Source organism: Littorina saxatilis, linkage group LG4 (assembly GCF_037325665.1).
Source record: "Littorina saxatilis isolate snail1 linkage group LG4, US_GU_Lsax_2.0, whole genome shotgun sequence".
Lineage (NCBI taxonomy): Eukaryota > Metazoa > Mollusca > Gastropoda > Littorinimorpha > Littorinidae > Littorina > Littorina saxatilis.
This window is the reverse complement of record NC_090248.1, coordinates 49,089,973-49,111,264: the sequence shown is the minus strand read 5'-3', so window position 1 is coordinate 49,111,264 and position 21,292 is coordinate 49,089,973. Positions and strand designations below refer to the sequence as shown.

At 46.8% G+C, this 21,292-nt stretch overlaps 2 protein-coding genes and 1 non-coding gene across 4 annotated transcripts in view; 1 reads left to right on the top strand and 2 right to left on the bottom strand.

Moving 5' to 3' along the window:
• The window catches only part of LOC138964967 (importin-9-like), a 31,194-nt gene extending 27,534 nt beyond the window's left edge, over positions 1-3,660 (bottom strand). The window contains exons 1-3 of the mRNA XM_070337069.1: positions 3,499-3,660; positions 678-826; positions 117-318 (exon numbers count right to left, since the gene is read on the bottom strand). Of these exons, the coding sequence (XP_070193170.1) occupies positions 117-318; positions 678-826; positions 3,499-3,634 (487 nt within the window). The 5' untranslated portion in view covers positions 3,635-3,660. The remainder of the gene's footprint in view (positions 1-116; positions 319-677; positions 827-3,498) is intronic.
• A 155-nt stretch (positions 3,661-3,815) lies between these two features.
• LOC138964969 (dolichyl-diphosphooligosaccharide--protein glycosyltransferase subunit 1-like) lies at positions 3,816-19,826 on the top strand. 2 transcript variants are annotated; one of them, XM_070337070.1, is made up of 10 exons: positions 3,824-4,179; positions 5,048-5,106; positions 5,368-5,677; positions 6,039-6,245; positions 6,681-6,873; positions 7,199-7,298; positions 9,071-9,209; positions 17,837-17,956; positions 18,397-18,642; positions 19,207-19,826. In XM_070337070.1, exons 1-10 carry the CDS (start codon positions 3,931-3,933, stop codon positions 19,387-19,389), a joined length of 1,806 nt encoding a protein of 601 aa, XP_070193171.1. In that variant the 5' UTR covers positions 3,824-3,930; the 3' UTR covers positions 19,390-19,826. The 2 variants fall into 2 exon arrangements, with proteins under 2 accessions (XP_070193172.1, XP_070193171.1); XM_070337071.1 differs by lacking the exons at positions 17,837-17,956; positions 18,397-18,642; positions 19,207-19,826 and adding an exon at positions 9,977-10,510 and having other exon boundaries at positions 3,816-4,179.
• On the bottom strand, positions 16,560-16,678 carry LOC138965732 (5S ribosomal RNA). The gene has a single exon (XR_011455505.1). It is a non-coding gene; the product is annotated as a 5S ribosomal RNA (ribosomal RNA).
• Positions 19,827-21,292: the final 1,466 nt, after the last annotated feature.

Sequence of the window (21,292 nt, the reverse complement as noted above, 5' to 3'; positions counted from 1 at the left end):
AGTAAATAAAAAGCCTGTCAAACAGTGCTATGCTGAAAAGCTGCTTGTAGTTGACACCATCATTATGCTTTCTTGGAAGTTTCCACCAAATATTCTCAAATAAACTTAATACTTACCTGACAAAACTCTCATGGCTCCATGCACAGAGTCTGGCTGACCACTGGTCAAGCCCTGCATGAGGAGAGGAAACAGCTCCGGCCATTGTTCAGGCCAGTCCCAGTGTGCAATCGCTGCAACTGCATATGCCACACTTGACCGAACTTTGCTGATTGACTCTGACAACCCCACCGGAAGGATCTGTCTGATTTGCCCCTTAGCCTGCAAGCACAATGACGATTTCATTAACACTGACTTTTCAACATGCTTTGTGCTACATTTGTACTGAAATAAACCACACACAGTACAGCTTTCACATGGTCAAATGTCCTGTTCAACATGATCTATCTCAGTGTTGGTTCACCAAAATTATTTCACGTCAGTTGTCTCACAAAATACTCTGCATGCACTCCCTTGCATTTACATATCAGAAGCTGTCCAACCAACATTATTTCAACCTTTATAGTTTACCAAGGCATCGTGTGTTCCTGAGATTAAGTCAATAAGTGCGAAGTATAAATCTTTCCTACCAGTTAAGTTTTCTGATGCTAAACAGTAATGGTCAATGCTTTAACACTTACCGCTTGTGTTGTTTCTGGAGCACGAAACTTGTCTGAATGTTCAGACCAGTGGGACTGGACGTACTGTTTGAGCAAGACAGATGCCAGCTGTCTAATGGCAAGAGGTCCATTTGGATCAACCGTGATTTCAGCCAGAAACACACCAAATTCTGCAAATATCAAGTAAAAATTAACAATAACAGTACAGCATCTGTGTGCACACCTCACCATTCCTGCCTCATCATACAGTCAAACTCAAACCCATAACAATCATACTTTTGAGCATGAAAATTAGAAAAAAATTTAAACTACAGCAGTCCCTGCAATGTACGGCCCCCGGCACGAGCGGACACCTGACATGTACGGACACATTTGCTCGGCACGGAGTGTTTTTCAACGATATTTGCACCCTCTTAAGCGGACACCTGCAAAAACTTGGACACGGACCCTCATTTTCGGTCCGAACTGTAGGTCATACCTGCAATGTGCATCGAATTTCACAACTGTGACCAAATCGATAACAGAGAAGCATGGCTAATCTGACTCCTGGTACAAAGGTCAAAGCAGCAGTACAAAACAGGAGTGGTGTCAGTCTTGTGTTAACTTGAGTGCATGTGTACCCAGCAGGAGGGGGGTGATTTGGGTCAGAAGTTGGTTAGGCACTTTGGTTTTCAGTCTTTAGGTTCTTGCTTTCAGAAGAGAAGATGCCAACACGAAATTGCACTATGCTCTTCTATTTTTTGTCCTTGTCTGTCGGACATGAACAAGGGAAGCTACAGTCGCCCCAGGCCCTCTGAGTCACGGAGTTGAAATCCTCAGTACATAGCTTCACGGTGTGTCATGTTATGCATACCACTTACCAGCAGATGGTTGAGTCCAAAACTTTGTTCAGGTGTGGTGGCAAAAGATAGCTGCAGTGTATAACCTCATTCATTGACAAGATTATCAAAGCCACACTCTTGTTTTCCCTGAGCCTTGACCATTGAGACGAACAGTCTGTTACCTCATAAATCTGTTCACTCTTCAGTTTTCTTGCTTCGTTGAAGCACACACACACACAATGTCCGTGTCAAAAGTTAGACTCGACCACTTGGCTTTTGTCTCAGTGGACAGTGGCCTACAGCTGGGAGGGATGGGGTGGTGAGAGCGCTGGGGTGAGATGGTGGAGACAGCTGGAAGAGCTCTGGAGATAATTGACAAGGTGTACTCTTCCTTGCAGAAAAAGTGTACTCTTCCTTGCATATTTGAAGTTTCTGCTGTGGGGGCTGGGTAAAGGGAGTGGGGGAGGGTAAGAGAGGGGTAAGGGGAGATTGGACACTGGACAGTCAGGGAAAAGTCACTGCCTGAAGCATTCTATAAAGCCAGACAAAAAGAAATTATGACATGCAGGTTTTCAATTGATATTTTTGCAAAGCATCTGCGCAAACATGCGTGCCTCTGTGAGTATGTTTGTGGCTGCTTTCATGGGGTGCCTGTGTTCTAAGTGATTGGGAGGATTTCTTTTATCTCTCTTCATTTTACACCATATATTGGGCGGGGATGTAGCTCTGGCGGTAGCGCGCTGGATTTGTATCCAGTTGGCCACTGTCAGCGTGAGTTCGTGCCCACGTTCGGTGAGATATTTATTTCTCAGTCAACTTTGTGTGCAGACTCTCCTCGGTGTCCGAACACCCCCGTGTGTACACGCAAGCACAAGACCAAGTGCGCACGAAAAAGATCCTGTAATCCATGTCAGAGTTCGGTGGGTTATAGAAACACGAAAATACCCAGCATGCTTCTTCCGAAAACGGCGTATGGCTGCCTAAATGGCGGGGTAAAAAACGGTCATACACGTAAAATTCCACTCGTGCAAAAAACACGTGTATGTGGGAGTTTCAGCCCACGAACGCAGAAGAAGAAGAAGAAGACACCATATATTAACGTCATTTTTCTAGAACAGCTTTTTTTCCTTTCAGTTATAAGTTGTAGTAGTTTGACGTTATTGTTTTAGTACAAGTAGTGGCTTACGAGTAGCAAAGACTCACTCAGTCTGTCAGTGTGTTTGAGTGTGTGTGATGAGGGGGGGCACCCCTCCCGCGACCGGCCACCTACAATGTACGGACAGGTTAGCAATGGCCCAAGGGTGTCCGTTCGTGAGAGGGACTGCTGTAGCATAAAATGGGGTCGATTGCATTACTGTAACCAGGATTTTCCCCTCCATGTACGTCTTATGTCACTTTCATGGCACTAACTTACTAAGTGACTAACTCCAGTGATTGCTCTTCTGGTCTCTCTTTCAGTTTGGGGGCTCCGAAACCAGCTCGCCTGATCTCCAGCCTCATGCATTTTCTCTGCCATGTTAGTCATTTTCCTCAGTCAAAATCTCAAATGACCAAAGTAATTATTTATGCTTAATTTTGGAGCTTAATCCGTCAATTCATTTCACGATGAATATTCTTTGGCTTGTTTAAAAAGGAACTTGTATCAAAAACAAGTCAATAATGCCACTGGATTGTGAGCTCTGAATTGACAACGCAAAAGTTCAACATTACCACTCAACGTCAAACTCAGTCACGTTTCCCCCATCCTATCCTGTCGTCTGCTACTGTGAATGACACATGTGTCACTGTCAGTGATAAGTTAGTAGTAAATGATCCTTACATTCCTATGAGGCTTTGCTAAATAAAAATCCTCAGTAATCTGAATAGTTTCTTCCCTTTCTATCGCAATACAACAAGTGCAAGTCAAACAGTAACAGTTAACACCAACAGTCATTGATTAGACTGTGCATTGCGGTGTCAGGCCAACTGTCATATGACTAATGGTTGACTGCGAAGCTCAAAGAAAACCGCTATGGACGTACCTTCCGTAACTTCAAGCGCCTTAATCTGGTCTTCTCCGTTGGATCTCGTGACATGATCTGGCGAAAGAATAGCTGTCAGACTTTCTAAAACAGTTTCTTTCAACGATTCATTTCTATCTCCACTGGCTCCCGCCATTTTGTCGTCTTTAAAAGTTAAAAGTTGGGATCCACCAAAAAAACAACAACATATTTTTGTTTTAAAAGAGTGAGTTTAAATATCAGAAAAATAGCACATCCAAAAAATTTTACGATTGATAACTATTTGGTTAGTTATACCCCTCGTGTTTGCATATATGTGTAAGTTAAACTTTTACACCAACACTGCCAACACGGCGAATGGAAGCGAGGCTTGGTGTCCGGTCGTGGAAGCCGGCGATTCGTCAGAAGACATTGTAGGCATCTCAATCCATTTTCATCGAAAGTACTGCCAAGATGAGGGGAAAAGTATTTTATCTCTTCCTAGTGCCCTTTTTTGTTTCTGTTTTGTGCAAAGTAAATCAGGATACTGTGGATAACAACATCGTTGTAACTCAAGTGGAACGCAAGATCGACATCGCCAGCCACTTGGTAAAGACGTACACGTCGATCACGATTGAAAATAAAGGGTCGTCCACAGTCAGATCCGTCTTGTTTGTCGTCGATCCTGCTTTGAAGGGCAAGCTGTCATTCATTGGAGCTGTGGTAAGAATTATGCATTTGATTTTGTTTTCGTTTTTGCAATATTTTGTTGTTTTGATCACGGTGTATATTTACCTCAAACTGAAGCAGACGACAGAAGTGGCCGACTATGCTGCTGCGATCTGAGACTGGTTCTAAGCTGAAGGCCTACTAGTACTACATACATGTTTGTGTTATTTGTGTCAAAGTGAGAATGAAAATGCAAGTGCAGTTTACAGTCTAGCTAATTTGCGCATGCTACATGATTGTGACTGTCAAGGAAGTAAAACTGATACCACCCTTCAAGGCTATAGTAGTTAGTAAACTTGTACAACCGGCAAGTTGAACTGGGGCAGTAGGGGCGGATAGCTACCTTAAACCAGCCAAGGCACTAACTACCCAGGATAGAACTCGGGCCGAGCTCCGTCAGTGTGTGTGTGATCGCTTGCTTGCTTCTGCATGTTTGCAAAGATGCAATCATGCATGCACACAAGGGGTGGACTTGGAGATTCTTGGCAACACGAGTCTAACATAACAACATTGTCCCAACAACCACAGTGCATCAAACCCAGGGCAATCACAAAGAGAGAAATTACATGTATCATTGTATGTGTGTACTTATCCAGCTCTTCCATTAGGCATCACCCATGACGGGCAAAACAGTTTTTACTTTTACTATCCACTGGCCGTTTCCTACTTTTACAGCAAATCGACCCAACCCCGTGACTGTGCTAGCTGATGCATGCAAACATTCAGCGCAATCTAGATAGTGGTACATGACATTAATATACGTGCCTGCAGCAATGCACGTTGGAATTCTTGAGAATATATGTGATCAGTGCCTTGTATTTACTTTAGCGCCACATTTATGGTTCACTTCTTTATATTTCAGACAAAAGACAACAAAGATGACAAGCTGACTGTGGTACCAACAACTGTCAAAGACCATAGGTACGTACCTAGAATTTTTTTAGAAAATCCTGATGGCATACATCACTCTCATACTAAACTTGTTTCCTCATTGTTATCTGAGCAAGGTTTTCATATGCATGACGTTCCAGGGTTTAGGTCATATTATGTCTGATTAATGATATAGTCAATAGGTGATTTTTGCAGCCAAATGATCAATCCTCTTCAACAAAAAAACAGCACCTTTTGTTGTCATCCACTAAAATGACTATTTTTTTAACTTTATGTTTATTTTGTCCACAGTGACAAGGAAATTTACAGAGTCCAGCTTCGCTCTGGTTTGGACGCTGGCAAAACTGTCACCGTGGAAGTGGACGCAGTGTATGCACATGCACTGACCCCATACCCAGCCCAGATCACACAGGCAGAAAAGCAGTATGTTGTTTATGAGGGCAACCTCTACCTCTACTCCCCATACAAAACCCTGTCACAAAAAACAACAGTGACAGCAGCTTCTACATCCCTGGAGTCCTACACCAAAACCAAGCCAGTGTCGGTATCAGAAAACATCATCACATATGGACCTTTTGATGAAAAAGCGCCGTTTACAGAGGTAAGGGTTGAAAGGGGATTTCTTATAAGTAACTCATGTTCATAAATTACTGTGGAACAAAAGAGTAATGCTGTGCAACATTTTTAGCCATAAAAAGCTTTCTGAGATACCTCTTTAGTCGATAATTTAGCAAAGTTTTAAACAAATAAGTTGCAGCAGCAGTGGAACTGTAAGTTGCAAGTTGTTTCACACTGCTAATTCAGGTGTTACTTTTAGGCCAGTCTTAGACTGAAGATGGTGCAGACTTACAGTTACAACATCTGAAATGGGTTAGAATGTCTGCTGTTGTGACAGCAGGAGGGCCTTTCCATGACATTTGTCTATTCTGTTTCCATTTGCTTTGACACAACCTGTGTTTCAGGCTCCACTCAGGGTGCACGAGGAGAACAACTCCCCATTCCTCACTGTTTCCTACCTTGAGCGATTGCTGGAGGTTTCCCACTGGGGCAACGTCGCTATTGAGGAGCACGTTGACGTCACGCATACTGGTGCTACTCTCAAGGGGCCTTTCTCTCGCTTCGACTACCAGAGGAGTCAGGATGGAGTTTCCTCTATCAAATCCTTCAAGGTGACTATTCATTTGCTTTGTTTTGACTCATCTGAGTGCAAAAGGATTCCATTAGTTGAATATTTAGGGTGCCGTGTTCAATGGGACACACTCACTCAATATGCAACCTCCACTGATGCCGTCATGTAGTATCATATAACCACAAGCTGCCAAGTATGAAATGACCCTACTTTCTCATTCATAAAATTACCTTGATGAAAAAGTTCAGTGAGTCGTGAATCCAAAAATCTGCACTGCTCTTAGTCTTACAATTGTAAAAAAACAGTTTACCCATTTGAGTTTGTCTATCTTGAAAATCAGTGAGATGAGAGAGAGAGAGATTTTGCAAATAAAGTAGTCTTCTGCATGAAAATTTGTTCTGTCTATCTTGAAAATCAGTGAGAGGGAGGTTTTGTGCATAAAGTAGTCTTCTGCATGACTTTTTTTTTATCGCAGACATCCTTGCCAGCTGCTGCCCGAGACGTGTACTACAGAGATGAGATCGGCAACATTTCCACAAGCCACATGCGTGAACTGGACGACGCAGTGGACATTGAGCTGCGACCGCGATTCCCCCTCTTCGGTGGCTGGAAGACCCGCTACTTCCTTGGTTACAACGTTCCCAGCTACGAGTACCTTTTCAATAAGGGTGGGTATCTTTCAGGGCTCTTTTAGTTTGTAAAGGCATCAATGTAATTGCTTCAGGGATTGAATGTAGACCTTACAAAGTAGTGAAATTTGAAAGACGACACTTTTGGAGCATTCAATTTGTGTTTGCTCTTGGATGGAAAGTGGAGAAATACATAAGAAATGAAAGTTTCAGTTACCAAATTTGTTTCTGTGAAAAGATACTTGTGTATTTTTTGTGTACATGTAATATATTACTTTGAAGGATTTATGCCAAATGATCACTCTTCCTCTCACTGTATCTTGCAAGCAGAAAAAATAAAACTTGGTTTGATGTCTTTTTTTAGGTGACAACTATGCCCTGAAAATACGCTTTGTGGATCATGTCTACGATGACATGGTTATTGATGAGGCTGTTGTCAGGGTCATTCTTCCTGAGGGTGCCAAGTAAGTACTGATTATAAAGGAGTTTTCGCTTGGCTATTAGCTTCAACGTGCCCTTGTCTTTTGTTAATAGAAATGTTTGTTTCATTATTAAAACTTTTTTTTTAAATCAGTAAACCAGTAAAAACTGTCATGTGGCTGTTTTGTTTGTTTGTATTTTATGACTACAGCAGACTTCCACTAACTCGCGGTCTTTAAGGTCCAAAGATTTTTGATCGCGATGCAGTTTGGGGTCCAATTAAAGGGAAGAAACCGCGTTCTCTTCTGAGTCAGAGAAAAACGCGGTTATTTCCCTTGTTGGTCACAAACAGCATGTGAGCGTCACGTTGGCATGTGTGCGTTTGCCTGGCATGTGGTTGTGCTACAATGTTCATGTGTATGTGTTACTGCGTTTCTCGCAAGTGTGACGCTTCTGTTGGCAACTAAGTTCTCAAAAGATTAACTGCGATGACACGTTTTCTTTTATCAGCAGATGACGGTTTCTTTTCATTTTTCTCCGACTCATACGTCGTCACAAACTTACTAGTTAATCAGACACAGACGTACACTATACGCGTATAGCTACTCACTGCTGCACACACACACACTAACTGACAATGAACAGAACGCAAGCCATGGTGAATTACCACATTATTTTATTTCGTTTGAAAACACACACACACACACTGTCTCTGACACACACACACACTTTATCACACACAATCTTTTCTGCGCTTACGTGCCCGTTGTATGGTTGCTTTTTCCCTCTTGCTGGTGAAGACATCGTAGCTCTAGCTTTCTCTCGTTTGCAATCGTGTAATGAATACATGTTGGATTTAGCGCTGGTCTTATATTGACAACATACTATTTGACACCAACGATAGATCAGAATGATTGGTGGATCAAAATCATTGGCTGTGTAACATGGATAAGCTTTTTTTGTTTTGCTTTGTGTGAGTCTGAGTTGACACGCGTTTTGTCTTTGGCAGAAAGCATGTAGATTTCTTCTTTGATTGATTGCTTTTTCTGCCACCTGCTATAAAGCAAGAAGCTGAAGCACTTCATGGCGCCTGTAGAAAATCTGGTGCGTCTAGCTGAGATCGCGATTAGCGGGACTCGAGTGTTGAATTGCATGCCTGACTAGATTGCAGAAGACTGAAGCGCAGTTTAAGCACTTGATTGGCGCCTGTGGCCACCCGGACCGTCTATCAGAGATTGCAATTAGCTGGACTCGAGTGTTGAACTGCATGCCTGACTGGCCATACTGACTGGTCAGACACTTAACCTCTATAGGCACATGGCCAATTTGACGATACCGATCGTGGCATGAAAGTTCTTGACTGAGTGGGGCACATGCGCGTGAAAGGTTTGTTTTTCTTTTGTTCGCAGGTCTCGATCAACCCGTAATGTACACAACCTGAAAACACACACACACGTAGAACACTATTTGGAGAGACTGAGGGAGAGAAAGAGATAGAGACTGATAAGATGAAATGTTTTTATCGGGGTCCAAGAGGTCTTCGCGATATAGCCGAATTCGCGATTTAGTGGACCGCGAGGTAGTGGAAGTCTGCTGTAATTATAATATGTTTCCTTTAGCATACAATTTGGGCTTCCAAGATATTTCTGCAGCGTTGCAGTCAATTGGAGCTATTTTCACTAACTTATGAGAAGGGCAGCAGTTGCATGAGAACATAATGCACTTATGGTTTTTGTTTGAATGTGTATGCTTTTTACATTAAGTCAAGTTTTTCTATATTGGTTTTATTTGTTTTAACAAACTGCTTCTGTGATAGGAACATAGAAGTGCGCACACCATATGCAGTGAAGCGTGAAGAAGATGAGCTGCACTACACCTACCTGGACACCACTGGCCGGCCTGTGATAGTGCTGCGCAAAGAGAACCTCGTGGAATCGCACATCCAGGAATTTGAGGTAGGTCTATATCAGTGTTCATTGCTTGTGTTTCCTTCTTCAAGGCTGCTTGGTTGCAGCTCTGCTCTAAGTAATGTCTGCAGGCTTTCTCTTTCTTTTCTCACTTTTAACCCACCTTTTGCCATTGTTAATGCAGCTGTTGCTTTTCACAGAAATCTTGTTCAAAGGCTGCCATATTCGTAGCGTTCATTAATTAATTCATATTGTTTACATGTGCCAATAATGTTATAAAACTGTACCTAAGGGGATATAATAATGATTGGGTGTAGCTTTCGAACACAGAAAAAATTATTTCAGTATTGCAAAGTGGTGTTGATAGTGTCGAATGTAAACAGAACAGTCTCAAACGCCATCTTTGGTTTACGAAACGTCACGAAGTGACGTCAACGGTCTAAATATAGCCCAAGTCCTGGAGAACTGTTGCTAAACAATGCAATAAAGAATTAATTATTTCTCGTAATTGGTAAGGACTTCAAACCTAAAACTTTGCAGGAAGCTTTATTTATACATCCCCGCAACGATGGGAAAAGCCCTGGATGTAATTAAACTAATTAAATAGGACCATGTGTGTCTGTTGTCTGACAGTTGCACTAGCCTGTGACCTGGTGTGATGATGAGACTGATAAAATACAGTGCCATACATGAATGTTATTGTGTGTGTTGCCGTGTCTTCTGTACATGAATGTTATTGCGTGTCTTCCATACATGAATGTTATTGTGTGTGTTGCAGTGTCTTCCATACATGAATGTTATTGTGTGTGTTGCAGTGTCTTCCATACATGAATGTTAGGCCTAAAAAAAAAATAGGTGTGGTTACGGTAACCCGACCTACATTATTTTTAGGGGCCAACCCTATAACTTTTTATTACATTTGTCAACACACAAAAAAATTTAAAACAAGAAAACAAGTGCAGAAAACGCAGCGAAAGCGCTCGGGTCGTCATACAGACGATGCAAGGAAAATAACTCCTTCTACTAAAAAGGCCCAACAGACGCTTGCCATGACAAAAATGGCGGCATCTTCTTCGGTTGCGAGTGCTACACGCTTGGTTGCTCTGCTAGTAGGTTTAATTTATATACATTAGAAAAAAAAGTTTTAAAAAAAGGTGATTGCCTACCTTCCTACCCTATTTTTTTTGGCTATGTTACCTTAACCACACCTATTTTTTGTGTGGCCTTATTGTGTGTGTTGCGGTGTCTTCCATACAAAAACAACATGGAGGCGCTGGCCAGCCGGCGACCAGCGCAGGGAAACTATTTGCTTTCTCCCAAGCGCAAGACAAATTCTTCTATGGAAATTGAAGCCAATAAAATTTGAGTTGAGTTGAGTTGAGTTGAGTTGAATGTTATTGTGTGTGTTGCAGTGTCTTCCATACATGAATGTTATTGTGTGTGTTGCAGTGTCTTCCATACATGAATGTTATTGTAAGGCTTCTTTTTAAGCCTACTGTCTATATGATACTTACCGAGACAGTACTATTCTTGCACATTATCTATTATAGGCCGAAAAAATTGGACAAAACGCTGAGTGGGTACAATTATCTCCCATAACCATGCGCCACCGTGGATCCCAAGCACTGTCCGAGTGCTTCCCCCTTACAGGATGTAGGTGGCGCGTCCTCTTTCTTTATGAGCTGCAGACCCTCAAAAAGCCCATAACATATCAAGAGGGGAGGCGGGAGGGAAACTCTAATAGTACTGTCTCGGTAAGTATCATATAGACAGTAGGCTTAAAAAGAAGCCTTACAGTCAATATAACACTTACCTCGACAGTACTATTCTTGCACAGAATACCAGAGTGGTGTGAGGGTGATATGTAGAGTATTAAACTCCTTAATCAAAATCACTTAAATCCAAGGATTAAGATACCCAGGCAATTTTCGAACAGTACTACCGTAAAAGAAAATATACCCAAGAAACATACCTTAGACTGACGTGACCATGCTAGCAACCACTGCTGTGTGGTGAACTCAATGTCAAAGTCCAGGCCACTCAAAGCTTGAATACCACTGAGTCTACGGCAAGTGGCTAAAGCGATGAGGAACAATTAGTCTTAAAAATCAGCAACTTGATACTGATGCCTGCCAGGGGTTCAAACTCATTGCTACGCAGGAGTTTGAGGACCAGAAAGACATCCCCCTTGGGAAATGAAACCCGAGGTTTAGACACCGCTGCATTGCTAATACCCGAAAGGACATTAGCGATGAGGGAGGACCTGATCAAGTGTTCAGTTCTGCGACCAGTAGCGGCCGCAATCGTGGAAGCGATGGCAGATCTGTATCCAAGAAGAGTCTTAGAAGAAAGACTCTTCTTTTGATACACTTCCACCAGGAAGTTGGCCAAGTCCTGTGTTGAGGGATAAAGCGGCTTTATCCCCTTGGACAAGGCGAAGGTGGCCCAAGCTCTCCAGCGTAAGTCGTAGAGCTGATTAGTTGATCGCCTCTTAGCGTTCAAGGAAAACTCTACTGAACTCTTGTGCAATCCTAGTGCAAGCAGTTTGGAGCGCACAAGAGCCATGCGGTCAAGCACAGACTCTCTGGACGTGGATGAGGGAGGCATGATCGAGGCTGGAGCAGACCTCCCCCGTCCAGATCCAGAGGTAGAGGGTCTACGTGGGTGAGACCGCGAAGATCTGGAAACCACGGAGCTGTTGGCCAGTAAGGCGCGACCAAAATCAGTCTTGGTCGTTCCTGCAGATATTTTGCCAGCACCCTCGGAATCAGAGATGTCGGGGGATAGGCGTAAGCATCGAGGAGCCTCCACAAGAGAGTGAATGCGTCCAAGTGGAACGCATTCATGTCTCGAAAGGGGCTGACGTACCTGGGAAGCCGAGCGCTGAATCGAGTTACGAACAGATCGATCAGAGGACGGTCCCACCTTGCCCACAGACGCTGTAGAACGTTGTGAGCGATGGTCCATTCTGTGGAGAGAACCTGATCGCCCCGACTGAGAATGTCGGCCAGGGCGTTCAGTTTCCCCGGAACGAACTGGACTGACATCCGGACCTGATTGGTCTGGCACCAGAGCAGAATCTCCTCCGCCAACAGGGAGAGGGACCGAGAATTGGTGCCCCCCTGGTGGCGAAGGTAAGCTAAGCATGTGGTGTTGTTGTCCCCGTTGAAAATCAGAGGGGCCAAGGACAGGCCGAATGGGAGGGCCCGAAACTCGAACACCGTGCCCTCCCAAACGAACCGGAGCAGATGTCGGTACCCCGGGGCCACCAGGATGTGGAAGTAAGCATCCTGGAGGTCCCAGACATGGCCCAATCGTTTGGCCGGATGGCCAACCGGACCGACGAAGGGGTTTCCATCTTGAACTTGCACCTGTGAAGGTACAAGTTCAAGGTGGAGAGGTCCAACACCGGCCTGAACCGGCCGTCCTTTTTGGGGACGGTGAACAGGCGGGAGCAGAACCCCAGAGAAGGCTGAGAAAGGGGGTAGACCGCCTTCTTCTCGACCAACGAGTTCACCTCGTCCTGAAGAGCCTGCCATCTGGCAGGCTCTCGAGGAGGGGGGAACGTCCAAGGTAGAGCGGACAATGGAGGTTGTGACGACAGCGGTAGAGAAAACCCCGACCACACCACCCTCAAGAAAAACTGGTTGGAGACCAGTCTGCCCCACATGCCGCGGGCCCGAAAAAAGGGAACCGACGGACGAAAGAGGGGCAACTTGAGGGGGCGTCAACGTAGGGCCGGGACTCACTGAAAATTCTGCTGGCGGGCAGGCGCAGGCTTGCGACCACCCCCCCTGGTGGTGCTGCTTCCCCTTACCTGTCTGAGCACCCTTCGTCTTGCTTGGGAACGCAACAGGCGCCTAAGAGGAGGAAGAAGGAGGCAGTGAAACTGGCTTCTTCTTCTTCTTCTGAGGCTGGGAGCTGGAGGTGACTGTAGCACTTCTCTTACTCCCCGCCGCCGTCGCCGAAGCAGCGAGGCCAACCATCAGAGAATCAGTGTTCCTCTGGCGTGTGGACTCCACCACAGAACGAACAGTGTCCGGATGAAAGAGGGAAGAAGGCTGAGGAAACGTGTTCCTCAGACTCTTCCTCATATCCGGAGGCACTATAGAAGTAGGCAGAAAATGATCACGGAACAGGGCCAATAAAGTGGACCCGTGTTCCAATGGCCAATTCTGCCGCAGACGTCACGCACGATCGCACGGCATGCAAAGCCCGATCCACTCGAACCGTGTCAAGGACCCGAGTGGAATCGGACTCTGCCCGATCGGGAGGGTCCAACAGTGTGGACAGCGTGCTCATCCATGTCAAGGCCTGTGATTGGGCCTCGACTGTGGAAGAAACGGTGGCCTCAAGATTGTGGAACGAAGCAGAGCTCAGTTCCACCTTCTTGACCGAAGGCACCTCCCCAACGAACACATCACCGTCAGCCCCACCCTAAACACTCGAAGTCTGGAAAGGGAGAGTTCGAGAGTCAAAGGGAAAAGGGAGGGACGAAACAGATTGGACACGAGGAAACAGTGGAGGTGCGCCTCCCGAAGGAAAGCATGGCACTGAACCCGCGTCCTCCCGAGGAACATAGGTCGCGTTTGCACGTGAATCTGTACTCCTCAGGCGATGTGCTGCCGCTTCCACCGTGGCACTTAGACTAGGGTGGAACGCGAATTGCCGGCGGCCGGATCGTTCATAAAACGAGCCGCCGGCAGACGCGGCGTGAGCCTCCCGCGCCCGGGCCGAAGCGGACTCAAAGGACGAGAGGGCGTCTCAGGGAAGGACGTCCTGAAACTGTTCAAACGTCCTTCTAGCTGTGCGAGGACGAGCCTCCTGCCTCTCGTCCTCAGACCCCGGGTCCACGTCCTGTGTGTCAACACTAGACGACAGACGCTTAAGAGAGGCATCCGTGACGTCAAGACGCCGCGTGATGTCTGTCATGTACTGTTGGAAAGTACGAAGCATAGCTTCGGAAGTTCCATCAGAAACCGGCAAGGGTAGAGGTTCAGTGTTAACCTCAGGGCGACCCTGATCCTCCTCCCTATCGTCCTCCGACTCACTCTCCTCTTCACTTCCCGACAACTCCTCAAAAGCAGGAGTGTAGGGAGCTTGAGGGGGAAGAGCCGAAAGCGATGAAGCAGGCTGTGAAGAAACGCCCACAGAAGCAAGAGGCCGCGAAGACCCCTGCCCCAAAGACGAAACGTCTCCAGCAGCCGAAGGGGGAGAAAAACAACAACCCTGCGACTGTTGGGTCAGCCCAGCCAACGAACCCCCGCCATTTATAGACTGAACAGGAACCCATCGGGTCTGATCAGAAAAGAAATGGTCCGGTCCGGTCGGGGGTGCCGATCCGGTCCGGTAGGGTGGTCCGGTCCGGTGCCGTACCATCCGGAGGTCCCGTTCAGCACCGAACCATCGTACCCACAGAAGTGTTCGGGTGGTTAGGTCCGGACGTGGACATACCGTACCATCCGGACCCGTAGGTCCGGTGGTCCGGTATGGTCCGGTTCGATGCCAGACCATCCAGACCAACAGAGGTGGTCGGGTGGTCCCGCACCGGATCATCCGGACCCGTAGGTCCGGACCCGTAGGTCCGGTACCATCCGGAGGTCCTGTTCGGCACCGAACCATCCGTACGCACAGAAGTGTTCGGGTGGTTCGGTCCGGGCGTGGACGTACCGTACCATCCGGACCCGTAGGTCCGGTTCGGTGCCAGACCATACGGACCAACAGAGGTGGTCGGGTGGTCCGGACCGGTCCGGTAGGGTGGTCCGGTCCGGTGTTCCGGTCCGGTCCCGTACCATCCGGAGGTCCCGTTCGGTACCGAACCATCCGTACCCACAGAAGTGTTCGGGTGGCTCGGTCCGGACGTGGACACACCGTACCATCCGGACCCGTAAGTCCGGTATGGTCCGGTTCGGTGCCAGACCATCCGGACCAACAGAGGTGGTCGGGTGGTCCGGACCGGACCACCGGTCCAGCACCGGACCATCCGGACCCGTAGGTCCGGTCCGGTCCCGCACCATCCGGAGGTCCCGTTCGGCACCGAACCACCCGTACCCACAGAAGTGTTCGGGTGGCTCGGTCCGGACGTGGACATACCGTACCATCCGGACCCGTAGGTCCGGTTCGGTGCCAGACCATCCGGACCAACAGAGGTGGTCGGGTGGTCCGGACCGATCCGGTAGGGTGGTCCGGTGTTCCGGTCCTGTGGTCCGGTCCCATACCATCCGGAGGTCCCGTACGGCACCGAACCATCCGTACCCACTGAAGTGTTCGGTCCGGACGTGGACCTACCGTACCATCCGGACCCGTAGGTCCGGTGGTCCGGTATGGTCCGGTTCGGTGACAGACCATCCGGACCAACAGAGGTGGTCGGGTGGTCCGGTACCGGACCATCCGAACCCGTAGATTCGGTCCGGTCCCGTACCATCCGGAGGTCCCGTTCGGTACCGAACCATCCGTACCCACAGAAGTGTTCGGGTGGCTCGGTCCGGACGTGGACATACCGTACCATCCGGACCCGTAGGTCCGGCATGGTCCGGTTCGGTGCCAGACCACCCGGACCAACAGAGGTGGTCGAGTGGTCCGGTCCCGACCGGACCACTGGTCCGGTACCGTACCCTCCGGACCCGTAGGTCCGGTGTGTTCCGGTTCGGTGCCAGACCACCCAGACCAACTCGGGTGGTCCGGTCCCGACCGAACCACTGGTCCCGTACCGTACCATCCGGACCCGTAGGTCCGGGGGGTCCGGCAAGGGCCAGAGGTACTGTCCCGCACCGGACCCTAAGGTCCGGTACGGTCCCGTACCATGGGTCCCGTCCGGACCAAACCCGGAGGTCAAGTCCAGTCGGGACCCGTGGGTCCGGTTCGATCCCGACCCGTAAGCCTGGAACGTTCCGGACCCTTGGTCCGGACCATCCGTCACCCGAACACCAGACGCTAAGGAATGGCGTGGGGTCAAGACGGTCCGGTCGGAGGTGTCGGTCTGAGCAACAGAAACAATGTTCCCGTCGCCCTGACCATTCGACAGAAGTACCACGTTCTGTCGAACACCTCCACGTCCAGTAACTAGTCGGCCGGAGCGTTTCAAGAGGGACAGCCACCAGTCACACGGACGTCAGAGGGAACCGTAGTAGCAGTGGTCGTAGGCACGAAGCCTGAAACCCCTGCCCCCACAGGACCGCCCTGAACGGGGTCAATTCGCATCCCAACCCCAGCGGGGAGGGAATTCAGAGACCCCGTCATCTCCTCCGATCTCCCCCCCCAGGAGGCCGAAACTACTGTCAAAACAGCAGCAGACGACCCAGCGAGGGAGTTCAGAGGAGGACCCGTGTCCCTCCTGGCTTCCACAGCGGTGGAAACCGAGGAGGGCACAGGAGAGGCACCGGAAAAGGAAGATTTTAATGCCAACTGCACCCGGTGTTCCCAGGCGGTCACCCATCCAAGTACTAACCGGGCCCGACGTTGCTTAACTTCGGTGGTCGGACGAGAACCGGTGTTTTCAACGTGGTATGGCCGTTGGCTGTCAAAACCTGAGTCTCTCCAGTAGCCCCTAGATCGGATTCACCAACCCCCAAAGAGGGTTGGGAATCGACCTGCCCCCGGATTCGAGCCAGGGGGGAGAAGGAAACCTTCCCCCCAGGCTTGAAACCGGGAGGAGCTGAAGCCTGAGACTGAGGGCCGGACAACGGCGTCGAAGGGGGGGAAGCCTGTTCCACTGAAGGAGAAGGAGAAAGAAGCTTTTTCCTTCCCCTCGACCTTCCCCGAACCTTCGACGGCGCAGCCCCGCCCGAAGTCTCAGGCTCAAGCCCAGCCTGTTTGAGCAAGCTCGCATTGAGCTTGCTCAAACAGGCTTTCTCCGCCCTCCCTCGCCGCAAACGCAAAGCGTTTGGGGAGGGAGAGTCGGAGCGCCGAAAGATCCCCTTCTCCGTGCGTAAAACATGACGCTGGGCGCCCGGAGAAGGGTTGCCCCCGGCAGACTCTGGTTCCGTAGAACCAGAGCCCAAAACAGGACGAGACATCCTACCTCGCCCTGTACGTACCCTTAAAGACCGAGAATTAACAAAATTCAAAGAAAATTTAGGTCAATACTCAAGTGAATGCGGCGAAACGAGAAGCAGACGACCGGTCACCACGAAGTAGGACGGGAGGCACGCCGAGTCCGCCACACAAAAACGGAGGCACAAGTTGAAGGAAACACAACGTAGCCTCAAGCCAGAAGTGGAATAACACACAATAATCCAACAGGTGATAGTCCACACAGAAAAGGAGCCTCTTAGTCCAAAATAATCCGGGAGCGTAGCAGAAACACAGCCGGTCTGACACGCGCGAAAAAAGAAAGAGGACGCGCCACCTACATCCTGTAAGGGGGAAGCACTCGGACAGTGCTTGGGATCCACGGTGGCGCATGGTTATGGGAGATAATTGTACCCACTCAGCGTTTTGTCCAATTTTTTCGGCCTATAATAGATAATGTGCAAGAATAGTACTGTCGAGGTAAGTGTTATATTGACTGTGTACGTGTGTGTTGCAGTGTCTTCCATACATGAATGTTATTGTGTGTGTTGCAGTGTCTTCCATACATGAATGTTATTGCGTGTCTTGCTGTGTCTTGCATACATGAATGTTATTGTGTGTGTTGCAGTGTCTTCCATACATGAATTTTATTGTGTGCGTTGCAGGTGCACTACACCTTCCAGCGCCTCATGCTGTTCCAAGAGCCATTCCTGGTGGTGGGGGCTTTCTACCTACTGTTCGTGGCCGTCATCATCTATGTCCGTCTCGACTTCTCTATCACCAAGGTACGCTTAAAAAACAAGAATGCTTATTCAGTCCATGTGCGTTTATGCAGGATTTCTTTGATGTAGGCAGGTAGGGTGGAATAGATTTACCAGGGGGGAAGGGTATGGTGATGTGCAGTCACATAATATCAATATTTTGCATTTACTTACATGAGTGTAGAAGTTGAAAATAAGGGTTCAGACAGGCGCAATGGCCAAGTGGATAAGATGCTGGCCTCCCACTCGTACAAAAACATGTCTTTCAAGCCATGCATGCAGAAGAAGAAGAAAATAATAAGGGTTCCAGCACAGGAAACACTTCTGAAGGAGTGTGCAGTCTAATCAGCAGATTTGGTTTACTTCATTTGACGACTATCACTCATTGAATAGCTTAAAAACTTGATGTGTCTGGTATAATGTGCAATGTAAACACTGATCTATGTTATTCCCCGTTTCTTCAGGACGAGGCCAAGGAGAGTCGCATGCGCGTGGCCAGCCTGGTGGAGGAGGTTCAGAGCACCCAGGACCGTCGCAGCGCCCTCTACCAGAGCTATGACGATGCCATCAACCGCTTCAAGACCAGCAAGGACGTGAACGCCTTCGTGGCTAGCCGCAAGAAGGTGGACGCCGACTACCGCAGTCTCACTTCCCAGATACAGAGCCTGCAGCAGCAGATGAAGGCTGAGGGCTCTGACATCGCTGAGAAGGTGTGTGTGGGTCAAAACTTTTACCTTGAAAAGAAGTTGGTACTTTTCTATGGTTGTGTGTGTGTGGTTTCATTATTTGTGTGGTCCATTCAGTTTTCCTACAGCCAGATTCTTTCAGCCTTGTGTTTGAAGAATAAGTGCACTTTAAAAGATGCGCGATATAAATTGCATAAAACATTTTTTTTTTTAAATCCCTGCGCTTAGAACTGTACCCACGGAATACGCGCGATATAAGCCTCATATTGATTGATTGATTGATTGATTGATGGTTACTTAGATCTTACTGTACACTTTAATTAACTTGTGTCTGGAGTTCCCTGGCCAACTGTGCATGCTCGGTTGCAGAGAAAACGCAAATCAACTGTCATAGTGCTGTACACAGGACCCACGGAGATTAAATGCTGGTGCAATCCGCATCAGTGATTATAGACTTAGCTGTGAAAAGGGTTCATTCTTTTGTAATTTTTTGCATACAGGATCCAAGGAGATTGAATGCTGGTGCTATCAGTATCAGTTACTGTAGACTTGGGCATGAAATGTTTATTGTATTTTGATATGTCCCAGGTGAGTGAGCTGCAGCGTCTGGACAGCCAGTACAAGGATCAGATCACCCTGGCCATCACCATGGCTGAGAAACTGGTTTCTGGCAAGGTCAACCGTCAGCAGTACCTCGACTCCGAGACCAGCATCAACAGCAAGCGTGAAGACATCTACCAGAAAATGGAGGCTCTCAGAGCTACGCTGTAAGCCCCAACCGTAATCTGTCCCAAGTTTGTTACAAAAAAATTTATCATTTCGTTCTTTCCATTACTTTTGCCAAGCTTTATGTTGCGTGTTTATGTGAACTGTGAATGAGGTTAACGTGACTGTCCGTTTGTTGCAGCAGTTAAATGAAAATTCGACTTTCGTAGAACGTACAACAGTGAGAGATAACAAATCTCTGTTATAATAGGAGTTTAACAAGTTCTGGAGCTAGCGTGTGGATGTGTATATGTATGATAAAGTTCTAAATTTCAATCGAAGTTCTGTTGATAAGTTAAGATGTTTGGACCAAGTGTTGTCAGTGTATGAATGATTTGTTTCATACTAATTTAATGTGCATAATTGAGATGTGTGCTAAAGAGAAAGTGCTGAAAGTGTTCTATTTGTCATTTTCAGGATTTAATAAACAAAATGTGACAGTTTTTACACATTGTTAATGTGTTTGAGCGAGAAAGAGTGTGTAACTGAAGCTGCACTAGCACAAAGCATCTGAGGCTATACCATTTTTCATTAAAAAGGTTTCAAGATTTTATCTTTGAGGCACTAGCTCATTTTAGTCTGGCAGACTTGCCCAGGCAGTGTTCTGATTACATGTACCACCATCTATTTGAGAGAAAAAAAAGACTTGTTTAAGTTTTTGTGGTGTTGGCATGTTGCTGTAGTGAATTATTTTGTCAGTTTATCTGCTTTTAAACACAAACTGGTATGCAAAGTTCTTGGTCAGGACCCTGTTGCAGCTTGTTTATCACAAGTTTTTGCCAAACCAAACCCTTTTCCCCAAAAGCTGAACCTGTCCGCGTATCCAGCACGGGGCAATAAAACTGTCAACAGTTTCTACAACACTTGCAGACCTTTTATGAATTCTAAAACATGCAAGTTACAATTACATTATTTGACCCTTGAATTTGAGCAATTTTTGTTTAAAGAGTACACATTTTCTTGAGGGGTCTTTCTTTTTCTTCGAAGAGTATACACATAAACATCCTGTATTATATGCTGGCATTTTTGTTCCAGTCATCCACAATTTCTGAACAATGTAACGCTGGCAGCATGGCATATTGCTTTGAATCTGACATAATTTATGAATAATGTCATAACTGCTGCAGAAGCCTGAGCAGCCCTGCATGACTGAATTGAGAAAAATCTTGCACACAAAAAATACTGTGTCTATAACACTCCAAACCAACCTTCCAGTCGACGCTTTCACCAACATGACACACCTACTTCCATTGCCAAAACACAATTTAAACTTCAAGCCTCAATGCCAGATGAACTTCCAGTTCTGAGACACATGAACTTTGTGTATTCTGTAAGTGGAATGAATAAGTAACCTAGTATTTTAATGTGAAACTATCATTGCACAGCAAGGTGTACATTTTCTCTGGATTAAAATCTTAATAATGGTTTTACAAATCCTCTGTGTGAACATGGAACATTTTTTGCAAGTTGAAAAAATGCCATTCATCATTGCCATGGCATAGATCTACTGTCTGTTAAGCCCTTTTTTCAAGAGAAGGAAATGAGATTTTTGTTTAAACTGGTAGTATATATTCAAAATACACTAAAAGCTTCTGTGAAATCCACAGAAGTTTGTCATATGTTAAGCATCAAACTGTGACTGTCCCATGCAAGACCCAGACAAATACATGTAACACTATTACAGTTTTTACTTTTTTCAAATGATGAGTAATTCACACCATGTACAGAGGGATACAAAATATTTTGAACAATATTAATTTTTCAAAATGGCTTTTCATTACAGTAGAAAAAGAATGCCCCTGCCTTCTCTTTGGGAGACCAATTGTACTGTCGAGCACAGCAAAATGGTTTTAAAAGTTATCAAACTCTTCGGGCATAGATTACAGAATCATTGCTTCTCATTCATTCA